This window comes from Alosa sapidissima, chromosome 18 (assembly GCF_018492685.1).
Source record: "Alosa sapidissima isolate fAloSap1 chromosome 18, fAloSap1.pri, whole genome shotgun sequence".
Lineage (NCBI taxonomy): Eukaryota > Metazoa > Chordata > Actinopteri > Clupeiformes > Clupeidae > Alosa > Alosa sapidissima.
The window spans coordinates 2,441,070-2,453,188 of record NC_055974.1 but is presented as its reverse complement, the minus strand read 5'-3'; the positions used below and the strand labels follow the sequence as shown (position 1 = coordinate 2,453,188).

At 42.3% G+C, this 12,119-nt stretch overlaps 1 protein-coding gene across 12 annotated transcripts in view; it reads right to left on the bottom strand.

Moving 5' to 3' along the window:
- The window catches only part of LOC121689592 (ankyrin-2-like), an 88,502-nt gene that overhangs the window by 13,675 nt on the left and 62,708 nt on the right, over window positions 1-12,119 (bottom strand). For 11 of the 12 annotated variants that reach the window (XM_042069514.1, XM_042069515.1, XM_042069516.1 and 8 more), the window contains 7 exons: window positions 11,808-11,829; window positions 4,678-9,621; window positions 3,404-3,481; window positions 3,139-3,270; window positions 2,889-3,032; window positions 2,167-2,410; window positions 1,933-1,987 (listed from right to left, as the gene is read on the bottom strand). In XM_042069514.1, coding sequence (XP_041925448.1) covers window positions 1,933-1,987; window positions 2,167-2,410; window positions 2,889-3,032; window positions 3,139-3,270; window positions 3,404-3,481; window positions 4,678-9,621; window positions 11,808-11,829 — 5,619 coding nt within the window. The remainder of the gene's footprint in view (window positions 1-1,932; window positions 1,988-2,166; window positions 2,411-2,888; window positions 3,033-3,138; window positions 3,271-3,403; window positions 3,482-4,677; window positions 9,622-11,807; window positions 11,830-12,119) is intronic. The other variant, XM_042069522.1, reaches the window with a different exon arrangement.

Here is a 12,119-nt window from a genome sequence, read left to right as displayed (position 1 = left end):
CGAAAAATTTGATTCTGGTGAAAAGGGTCTAACTACCAAATCTAATGGTGAAGGTAGCACTAACTCCCACTCCCACTCTGATTCGGTTAATTCTGGTGATACTGACCCATCACTATCAACTATACTGATGAATTCTTGCACAGCAAATTGAGGTATTGGTGAGTCTGGAGACAATGTGGTGTATTGATTTATAGATACCATGGATTCTGGAGATGATTGTCTGACTACAGACATGTAGTCTTCTGGAGTCATAGGTCTATACTCTGTACTATCTGTGCTTTGTTCTGGAGAGGATGTTCTTTCCTGAGTCTCATAAGTGAATGAGTCTGGTGTAAGTGATCGCCAGTCTAGAACAGACCCTGGTGATACGGGCCTAACTGTGTCAGGAACCATCAAATGAGAAGCTCCAACCTTGAGCTCAGAATCTGACTTTATACCAACTCTCTCCAAAAACAACTTATCAGACTCTGCAAAGTATGCAGTTAACTCCGCTAAGCCATAGTCAAGCACAGGAGGTAGAGGGGTAGATGGCCTGAAGTCAGGTATGGGAGAGTCTGGTGAAAGTTGACTTTCATTGGTGAGTGATGACACAGATTCAGGTGAAGAGGTTCTGACATAAGGAAGTGAGACAGTGCCTAGGGATTCTGGTCTGTCCTCAGGTATGGGGGAGTCAGGGGTAAGTGGCCTGTTCTCATCAAACGAGACTACTGATTCGGGTGAAGATGTTCTCTCCTCTAGCAAACACATTTCAAGGTCAGCAGTGTAATCAGATTCTGAATCTGGTATCAAGGGCCTAGATATGGTGTGTGGTGTCAATAACACTGGTGTTAGAGGTCTGTAATCGTCAACTGTTTCTTTTATAGTGGCTGTATGTTTCTGCTGAGTTATAGGAATTGATACTTCATATCTAAATTCTGCACCTGGAGGGGTAGGTGATGGTGATCTTTTGTCAGTTAGTTTGGGAACTGACTGCTCAGCCATCTCATCACTTGACATCTGATACACTGTAGAAAGTACTTCTGGTGATGCATCCACATCAACCAGACAAATTTTGGGCAACTCCATGGAAGAGGATGATGCTTGCTGCCGGTCAACTTGTGGTTCATTCTCCATATTTAACATGCTGGATTCTGGTGGGCTTGAAACTTGAACTTGAAGCTCAGGTATAACCATTACAAAGTCAAGGGTGGCTTGACTGACATCAATCTTATGAGATAGGGATGACAATTCACTTGCATCTTCATAAGTGACAGTGAGAGTTTTGCCTGCCTCATCTGGATTTAATAACATACATTTGTCTTCATTCACTTCCTGTTTGCCATCTTTTTCTGACTGTGGAACATTTACTTCCTCTAGTTCCTTCTTGTTAATGAATTCAAAGTCACTGCCATAAAGGGTTCTGTAAAATCTCTCTGAAATCTCCTCAATGTGTTGTTTGTTGTAAGCTTCCCTCTCAGTGATTTGGGCACCGGCTGTCTCAATGGTGACTTCATGTAATAAGCGTGTTGAAACTTGTCTGGACTGAGAAACCTTTTCACTGGATTGTGGGGTCATGGTGATTGTGGAGGTAGAAGAAAAGCTTGATCCAATATCCTCCCTTAGGTCCTTGAACAGTTCACAGAAGTCGGTCTCAGCCTTTTCGGACTCCAACAGCGTGTCTTCAAAATCGGTGACAATTACACCTTCGCGCTTATGACTCAGACGACGAGATTTGGTTGACTCATGATGAGTTTCGTCAGTGTGTGAGGTTAGACTGGGCACACTTGCCGTTGCACCTAACTCTGCACTTAACTCCTGAGGAGCCTCTAAAGCTGTTGGGGAAGGCTCTGGGGTAGAGTGTTGGGAGTCTGCAGCTCCTTTATAGACTGGATCGAGCACATGAGATTGCAGCCTCCAGGGAACAGCTTTGTACAGAGTGAACAAGGGACTTACATGTTTGACAGTGCCTAGGTGTCCAGATCCAGGCATTGTTGTAACTTCAAATCCCCTATGAAGAAAGCATACATAATATATCAAACAATGTGACAAAAAAATGATTTTGTGAGGAATTGCAGAATTCTACACACTAGATACTTCATATATTGTATTCCATTTACAAAGAAAAAATGTATGATGCTGGTAAACCATACAACTGTAACTGTCCAGTTAATGGTTTTAGGTCCTTACAGAGTGTCTTGTCCGCTCTTCAGGTCTGCTTGCACTTTCTCTTTCTGCGTGTGTCTCAAGAGTTCCGTCACTGATACGTCTGCATCTGCCCGTGCTGATGCGTCATGGAGGGAGGACAGGCTGGAAGAGAGGTCCTCAGTTGACACTACTGGGGGCTGCTGACCAGACCCTGGCCTCAGTGTGGCTGCTTCTGTCCGTCTTCCTGGCCTTGGACTGTCAATGTCTTCATGAAGGGCAGAGAATCCTTTACAAGGGATTGATTAGTAAATTAGTCCTGGAAACTATGCAGTATAAGACAATCTACTGAAAATGGCTATCCTAGCATCTTTCTATTATGCTCTTTCAGCTTATGAAGTTAAAAGTATTATGATGTATGTTTTACTTTAAGTATCTGCGGTCTAATATAAAAGATTTGGTAACACTTTATTTTAAGGGATCCTTGTTCCAGTGTATCAACATAATGATGTACAGTCTAACAACCTATATAACAATATGTAATATCACATACTTATGTTGTCCATACATAATGTATTTTTGTGTACCAACAGAACATTAGTCCACGTGTAATAAGAAGTGCTTGTTACAAAACTTTGCCAAATTGGCCTCTCTCTTTGGGGAAGGAAAAAAAGTGGCTATGGGGTGAAGTTTGGGACTCTTGACACCCTAACATTAAAGCTTAACTGAACATGCATATTCATATACATTTCTCCCAATGTCATTACCTTCACTGTGATCAAGTGATATGGTATGCTCTATTTCTGCATAGGTGTGTGATGACTCCATACTGGACTTGATAATTTTTGTTTCAATGAGATGCACTATGTCCATTCGGTTTATCTTGGTTAGCTTCATAATCAAAACATTCTCTGTAAAATAAATACCAACAATATAATTGTGATTTACAATAATGTATTTGTAAATACATTGAGTTATAATAAATACTCATTGGCAGGACTCATACTGGCAGCATACCTGTAGCATTCTTGCTCTCCCTTTCAGTCCAATATTTAATTAGCGCATGGCTTTGGTCTTGCAGTGAATTTGGGTTCTCAGTTCTTATTTGATGAATGTGCTCCTCACTAAATTCCAGCTCACGTGCCAATTCTATATAATTGAAAATAAAGGGAAAAATATTATTTAAACTGCTGAGATAATGATTGACATTGATGGCTAACTAGTTATATACCGTAATTGGCATACTAAACAGTAATTGGTAATGCCTTCAAAGACTGCTTACCTGTCCAGCTGAAGCCAAGATGGTCGGCAATGACTGCCAACCGTGACTCTTTTCTCTCTGCCTCCTCCTGTGGATCTACTGAAAATGCCATCACAACAGCAGAGGAGCCGTCAACGAAGGTCCCCATAAATATAGCTAAACAATTACACCTACTATGGGGGTGGAAGGTAATGTGCGCTCCATTTTCAATTCAAGTATATCAGGAAACAATCCCTAGTACCCAGATTTAAACTTTTTCACTGGCTTTCTCCTACATCTACTCAGGATCTACAGTACCTCCTCTGTTGTGAGTTAAAACTCAACCATGTTAACCGTACTATTTATAGTTATATATCAGGCCATTTGAAGCAATCATTTAACCCTCCTATTATGTTAATAATAGGGTAATAGTGACCCAAAACTATTTTCAAAATGAAAAAAAGTGATCAATCTTTATGGCTGTTTATTGTCATTATTAGCTTCCCAAAATGACTCCAAAAATATATATTCATTGGAATGCTTTGTCATTCTAGGTGTACCTGCTATAAAAAGAAATGTTAGGGTCAATATGACCCGAAGTAACTTTTGATGTAGAATAAATTATGTGAGCTGTCCTGTCTTACTCAGTGTTTCATAATCTAATCAGCCTTTCTTCTCATACTCACAATTACCTGCTAAAAAGCTAATTTATGATCAAATAATTTCTTAAATATCATCTAAACAGTCTAAATACAATATTAGTACACTTTTGTGAGTTTATATACTAGTTTATGACTATCTTTGAATTGCTAAGTTTGGATTGCATGTGGCCTTCTTGGGGCTCTAGAGAGAGACAAAATAAGTGGACTTGAAAAACAACTATTTGGTTGAATTCTAAACTAGTGAAAGACTTAAAGCATAATAGGAGGGTTCATGGCACTTGTTGAAATACAAGATTAGTCCTACCTCATGTACAATAAATCATACAATTCCAATAGTGTTTACTTAAATAATGTATAGGTAAATGTTAAACTTGCTTCTTTTTGGGTAAGGTCTACTTTTCTAATGAAAATCCTTATGAATCATTACTGACAGGAATTTAGCTGTAGATGAAATAGCCTTTAAATCAATCTTGAGATTTTCAAGACACACGCACACAGGAAGAGAAGAAACACAAACACAAACACAGCCAGAACAACACAGAAGCAACCACAGAAAGTTGAAGCCTTAGCTACATCACAGAGAGGCAGCACCTTCGTCGCTAGCAAGGTGAGGCGGAAGACAGAGAGAATGGGCCCCATGAGAAGGGGGGATACCTTGACTTCGGGCTTGGGGTTTATCGTCAGGGATTCTTTCCATCTGCGTCTCGATGGTGTCATCCCAGCGTGGTCTAACGACAAAGACGCCTTCGGGAAGTGGCAAGTGTATGTCAGGGAAAGCATCCACCTCTATGACAGAAGTGTCTATGGTGCTGCTTTCGTCATCAGACATGGCAGACGCCTCCAGATCATCCACTTTCTCCTGCTCCCTCTCTGCTTGTGCCAATCTCTCTACAACTTTTGCTGCTTCATCACTTATCTCTGAAAAAAACTCTAGAGACTGCTTGGGAGACTCTTGGGGATGCTCTTTTTTGGTCTCTTTGTCTGGTGTAGATGTTTGTGATGGCTTGCCTCTAACTGGCAATCTGGACTGAAATGTCTTGGGTTTGGTGGATGATTCACTACTAGCTGGGCGACCTTGGTCCTTTTTTGTTGGCTTTTTTGTCAAGTCACTCTCAACAGAGCGTGTAGTTGTGGAAGACTTCTTGATTCTGGAACCAGTGGAGGGACCTGTATCTGTCTCAGATTTTCTCCTAGTTTCAGGTTTTGCTGGCAGCTTTGACTTTTTGTCTTTGAGTGATTCAGCTCGCCTGACTGAGGACTCTGATGTACTATCCGACTTTATAGAGCTGGCCTTAACAGGTATTCTTGATTTGGGACTCTCAGCTGAAGGAGTGTCTTTTCTTGCTGCAGCACCTACTTTTCCTGAGCCAGATTTGGCTGAACCCTTTGATAACTTTTCACTACTTGGGGAAGGGGTGGGCTTTTCGGGAGATTTAGGGAGTTCAATTACTGAGTGCTGATCCTCTGGTGAGGAATCAGAAGATTCTTGGTCCTGTTGGGAATACACTGACCTAGTTACTGTGGTGACAGCTGTCTGAACATTGGCAATAATTTGATCAGGGGAACTGAGATCAACTGCTACAAGGGTTTCCTCAGCAACCTTTTCAAACTTGGGTTCTACTGCGTCGGGTGTGATTGAATCTGTCTTTAAAGTTTTTGTTGATACAGACAAGCCCATTTTAATGGGAATTCTAGATTTTGAGGCATCTGACTTAGAACCTGCCTGATCATCGTCTACTGAAGAAGGTTGAGAGGAATCAGTAGTGTCCTTGGATGGTTTATCTTCCTCTTCTGGTTTTATTTGAAGGGTTAAGTTCATACCAACCTCAGCGTCAGTTGCAGTGGGCTCTGCAGCAGCCTCTTCCCTGGCCTCCTCTGCAACTGCCTCTTCAATAGGCTGTTCCCCTATCTGGAAGAAAGCAAACCCTTCCTCCTCATAGCTCCTTTTAGTCATGTCAATAGCACCACTTCTGGTCATTTCGAAAAGCTTGCCTTCTTGAAAGAGAAAAGGATTTGGTTCACTAGTCGGTGTTCCATCCTCTGTGGGTGTCCTCCCAGGAGTTGTGTCAGGCGTTGCAGCCTGGGACTGGCGTTCAACTGCTAGACTCAGGATTTTTTGCTCTTCTTCTTTTACCCTGGCTGCAAAAGCATCATCATCCTCCCGCATTGTGCTCCAGGGGTCCATTTCTGATCTTGCTGTGACTCCCTTTGATTCTGTTTTTGGACGTTCCTCCTCTTCTTCATAGTCCTCGGTATCATCATAAATGCACACTTCCGGTTTGAATGTTTCCCCCCCATGTCCAATAACAATGGAGGCATCTACTCTATCTACACCTATGTCAGATGCCCCTGAATGTTTCATGTGATCACCCTTCACCTCATCTGTTATATTTCTTTCTGCTTGGCATGGTGCTTTAGCACTGTCACGCTCAAGAAGATCTGTCACCTGTACTACTCCTCTGCCATCATCATCCTTAATTTCTCTCGATTTTCTCAAACATGCTTCCTTTTGTTCATCTGTTATATTAGCAGCCCCCTCAGATGAGGATGGAGACACCTTAAGGGACTGTACTACCTGAAGAGGTTCAGTACAAACTTTGGCAGGGAGAGATGCTTGAGCATTTGTGATGTGTTGTTCTGAGACAGACTGAGGCCCCCCCTCAACTGCTTTGGCTGATGCCGTTGTACTGTGGGTGTCCATTTGGTGAACATCTTCAGCCTTTACACCTGCTGAAAAAGGAGAGGGAGGTTGTACTTTAATATTGGGTTCAACACACAGAGCTACCACTGAGCCCAGTACAGGATCAGTGTGCTCAAGGCCATCCCCTGATGGTGTCTGATCTTTGGACACTAGTCCAATTTGTTTGGTGCTGTCATGTCCTGCTTCAGACACTACTGCTGACTGAGCGGATCTGATATCTTTTCTATTGTCCTTTTTGCCTCTCGCATCCTGCTCCATTTCATCGAATGTTTTTATTTTGGCAGCCATTTTAAACATTTCTTCCTCTGGTGTGAATTTCCTTTGAGTCTCGCCACTCTCCGCCTCATAATCCTCTGCCTCCTCAGGAATGGGTGGATTTAGGGTAACAGAAAGGGTCATGGGGTCAGGGGTTTTGGGGTTCACCTCATAACTTACCTCTTCAGAACTTGGGGTGTCAGGGGAGAGGGGGCTCTTACCCGAACTTTCCATTTGGGACGTCTTTTCAGAACTGTCATCCTCGGCACTGGCTTCCTGGTCTCTGAGGAGTCTACTACGCAAATTGTCTAGGGGGAAGTCAGGGGCTCTTGAGGGTTGCTCTTGCCCTGTTGGCACACTGAGTTCATCTACCACAGGAGGGAAAGACAGGTTGGTTTTCTGCTCTACGGGGCTACTTTCTAAGGAGTCATGACAGGGAGATTCCTTTGTTGGGCTGGGCTCAATGGAGTCTGGAGTTCTATGGGAGGAGTTATCTTCCATGTTGGGACTAGTCTCTAAAGAGTCTCTGTGACTAAAGGTCAAGGAGTCATCAGCTACGGGGCTGAGAGAGTCTGACTCTCGATGTCTGAGAGGCAGATCTAGGCTATCCTGATGTGTGCATGCCCTTGTGGCCAAAGTGTCAATCGAAGCTGGTTCTGGATGACCATCAGGGGATTCCTCATCACTTAGAAAACCTTCTATGGTTTCAGAGCCCATCTTTGTAAGCTTTCGAGATTTTGGTGGTCTGGCTGATGCACTGATAATCTCCTTAGCAAGAGGGGCCTTTTCATCACCAAATTTAACTGCCTTGACCTTTGCAGTGGACTTGGACTCACTTGTGCCCGAAGAAGCCGAGTCTTCTATAGATGCCCCAAACTTGTCTTTGGAGGGACGTTGCGTGGTTTTCTCATGCTGTTTAACTGGGATGGCGGTGGCACCTTTCTTTGTGGTCTGCAAGGGCTCTTCACTTTTTTGAAGGAACAGAGAGGGGCTGTCTGGGCTTGTGTGTGGAGTTTCAGCCAGGCCCTCATGTTTGTAACTCTCTTCAGAACTCATCTGTTGCTCTCCAGAACCCACACTGGCGCTTGGAGACTCTGCTATACCCTCGTGTTTCAGGCTATCAGAACTGTCCTCCATCGCACCATTCTCAATTGAACTGTCAGGCCGGAATTCACTTCTGACTTTTCTCAGCTCAGGAGGTAGCGTAGTAGACATGTCTGTTCCAGTGGTGGGCCCTATAGTTAAAGCAGATGATGTGCTGGCACTCTGTTCTGCTAGTGTTTTAAACTGTTGGTACTGAGCATTGTCCTCAAGTTCAGCTTTTATGTCTGAGCTAAAGTCGGTTGAGTGCTTTCTGTCTGGGCTAATTTGAATGTCACTATCCCCTTGTTTTGCCTCTGGAAGTAAAGAATCCAGGGATATTTCACGTCCCTGTGAAAAACCTGACCCAACTTTTTGAGTGGGAGACTGAGGTTGTGTTTCTAATGATTCTATTTTTCCTTTTTCCTGTGTTTCTGTTTTAGTACTAGATGATTTTAGCTCAAAGAGCCCAGACTTTCTCTTTGAAGGGTCTTGCCCTGTCTGGAAAGCTCTCATTAATTCTTTTACTGACATAGTCTCTTCAAGCTTTTCTGATTCAGATTTTGGAGACTTGGGTGGGGCCTGTTGTTTTTTGCCTGTCTCTTTGGGCACTGCAGATGGTTTGCTGTCTTTACCTCCTAGTGTTGGTTTACTAGATGCTGGCTGCTTAAGATGTTTTTGCTCAGCCTCAACCTTTTGTTGAAGGGCTTTCACTTTGTCTTTAATGGACCCTATTGGTGTCTCTTCAACTACAGGTGAAACAGGTGATTTCTTTTGTGGGGCAGGGGCACTAAGATGGCTGTCTCCCTCCTGAGCTCCCACTTTAAGTCCCTTGTCAGTTTCTTTCTTAGGGGAAGAAGTACTGGATTCATCTGTGTGAGTTTGTGGACCTTTCCGTCTGGTTGGTTTCTTTACTTCTGCTACAGGGATTTTTGTGTCTTTCTTTGCTGTGGGGATGGCAGACGGTTTGGTGCCTTTGGACAGTTTTTCTTGTTTTTCACCCTCTGACGATTTAGCAGCGCTCTTGGGCAAATCCAGGAGGTACTCCTTTGGGTCACCTGTTAGGTGTGGAACCATGCCTGACAAGTCTGCCACACCTTTTGGTCTTGGAGCCCCCCGATTGGCCCGACCCTCCCGCATGACAGGTTCTTGTGGCTGGAGAGCGGCCATCTTTTTGGCCTCTTCGATTTCACTGTCTGAGAGAAGAACCCATTCCTCGTCTTTTTTTGGTGGAAAACTCTCTGACATTTCAGATGCTGCGGCCAGTTCACCCTCATAAGTCCCACTGCGAAGAATCTCACTGACTTTCTCCAAGTCTTCTTTGACTTTTTCCATTATCTCAAAAGGCTCGCCCGACACCTCCTCCACCCCTTTTTCAAGACCTCTCCCCTCAAGAGAAGTGGATTTGTCGGCTGAGTCAGTGGTCAGAATAGCAGTCATTTTGATCAAGTCTTGCTTCATCTCTGACACCTCGGAGAGCAAGTCGGGACTCGCAAGCACAGTTGAGTCTCTGATCAAATGAGCTTTCAGGGTAGATGTCTCAGTAGAGGTTTCTTCATCATCTTCCGTTTTGAAAGAGACATTTAAGGAGTAAACAAAACCAAAATTGAAATCAAAGGGAACAGAGATTTGAAAATTGTGATCAGGACAGGAACAGTACAAGGATCACATCAGGGATCACATTTGGGTAATAAGGAAACAACAGTGAAGGAAGGCATTAGGGATCAAGGCATAGAAGTATTTGGATCCGAAGGACTTGAGGAGCAAAATTTGACCGCAAAGCAAACTCAAACTAAACCTTAAAACACAACACAAGAAAGGGAGTACGCAAGGAAATAACTCGCTTTTACACACCCACAACAGCACATTCATACGTGTAAAACACAAAATAACAAGAGCCCAACTAAAATAGATATGAATGGATGACAACAGAAGACAAGGAATTGACAAGAAGACAAGGAAATGGGGGTCACATACACTGGAAAAGCAACATGTAAGCAGACATCTCAAGATTGTTCGAGAAGTACATTCTCTGTACAGAGAAAGACAGAGAGAAAGAGACAGAGAAAGAGAGAGAAAGAAAACTTTTAATGTTTCCCTCAAAAAGAAAGCCAGTGATGTAAAACTAATGGTTGAATGCAGGTTTGTACATCTCTGTATAGACACACAATGATTCATGACAAAATTGCTCAAATAAAAAATGTTTGCAAATATGTTGTTAATCAAATTATGGATTGATTCTTTCTTTCAAGGGACCAATGGCCATACCAACATCAGACAACTCAAATGAATTGATTTGGTAAAAAATATCTTGTGAAATACAATGTAAAAACATATGCAAACCAGATAATGTGCAGTAACAGTGAATTGCATAAATTAAATAGCGAGTGAGATTTTGCAAGAAAGTAAATGTTAAGCAAACATGAATATAAAGAATGCCCACACACTTTCCACATGCATTCTAGTATACACATTCACATGCACAGAGACATGTATACACCATCTCTCACTGTGTCCTTCCCTCTCTCTCCAACAGACACACACATAGCAACAGATGAACCGACACAGGACAGACATACACACACAGGCACATAAATGCATACACATAAATGCATACACACACACACACACACACACACACACTAACACACACACAGACACACACACACACAGAGAATATGTAAGCAAAGCTATTTCCATGCAAAGCAAAGGGGGTATTACAGACATGCAGCCTCAGGTGAAAGATGTCATCAGTTTCAAGCACGTTACAAGACCAGTGACAGGAGACATCAGGTTTTCAAATGTTTAGCTCATGACATTGCATAGTGTGGTGATCTTTTCTAACTATATTTTGCTGTTTGTCATCACACATCAGAGCAACTAACATTGTGCTTATTACCATTCACAAACTATGGGGGCGTTGAGATATCTAGTTCAAAAACATGCACAATCATTGATGTGTCAGAATTATGCATGTTAGAACTGCATAATTTGTGAAATAATAGTTCAATAGTTCAATTTGAACTCAGTTATTCAAAGGGATTATTTTCTTTTCTTAGATATTCATGTGTGAAATAGTGAATAAATCTGAGAGGGTTCTTCTCACACATGAAGAAAAACAAATATTCACTGGAGGCACAAGGTGAGTTTCACAGACAGGGAAAAGGGACCAGGGATCACGACACATCAGTTTGCTTTGCAGTTTGTATACATTACCATGAAAGGCCTGTGAGGATCTAATTGCGGCTACTAACATCACCACAGTATGAATGCAAGTCAATTTTGGTGCTCATGATATTGGATATGACATGATATTGGCTTTTTCTGAAACTCTTGCAAGGTGGATGGACCGAAAAGGGCAATAAAGTCTGATAGAAAGTGTTCAAGTGTTATTCAAGAGCTACGTCTGCGTCTGCGAGAATAGACATAACCTTCATTGGTGATGCTTCATTGGTGTTTGATTTCTTTCTAGCTCCTTGCTGACCACCAAATTGAAATTCAAGCATTTGTACTACCACTTAAGCTTGCGGGGATGCACCACTATGCCATAGTCAGCCTAAGCAGTAACATTACTGTAATCGTTAGGAACTTATTAGTATAGCTAGAATCAATACATGCAATGGGATTAGGAATCCATTCACTTTTAAAATGTTTAACATTGTCATCATGCAGTAAGTTTACTTTACAGTGTGTCAAGTTTTTGTGCATAATAACTTTGTTTTGTGCATAAGACTTTCTGAAATCTTACATTTTCCTTGCGATCGGGTGGTCTGTAAAAAGAAGGCACAAGAGTTAAACACCATATTAACTTCTAATCAGTCATCACAAATTAATAACAGACAGTGACACAAAGAGATTTACAGAGGGATGGCTATACTGTAGACTTAACATAAAGGATGAATACTATTGGATGGATTGGTTATCAATGGTGTATGGTTATCAATCAGTATTTCTATACATGTATTGCCTTAGATGGCAGGGACCCGCTTTGTTCAATTTTGGAAACTGAACAGAGAAATAATGTCCTATAATCAGGTGCTGTACTTGTTTACCACACACA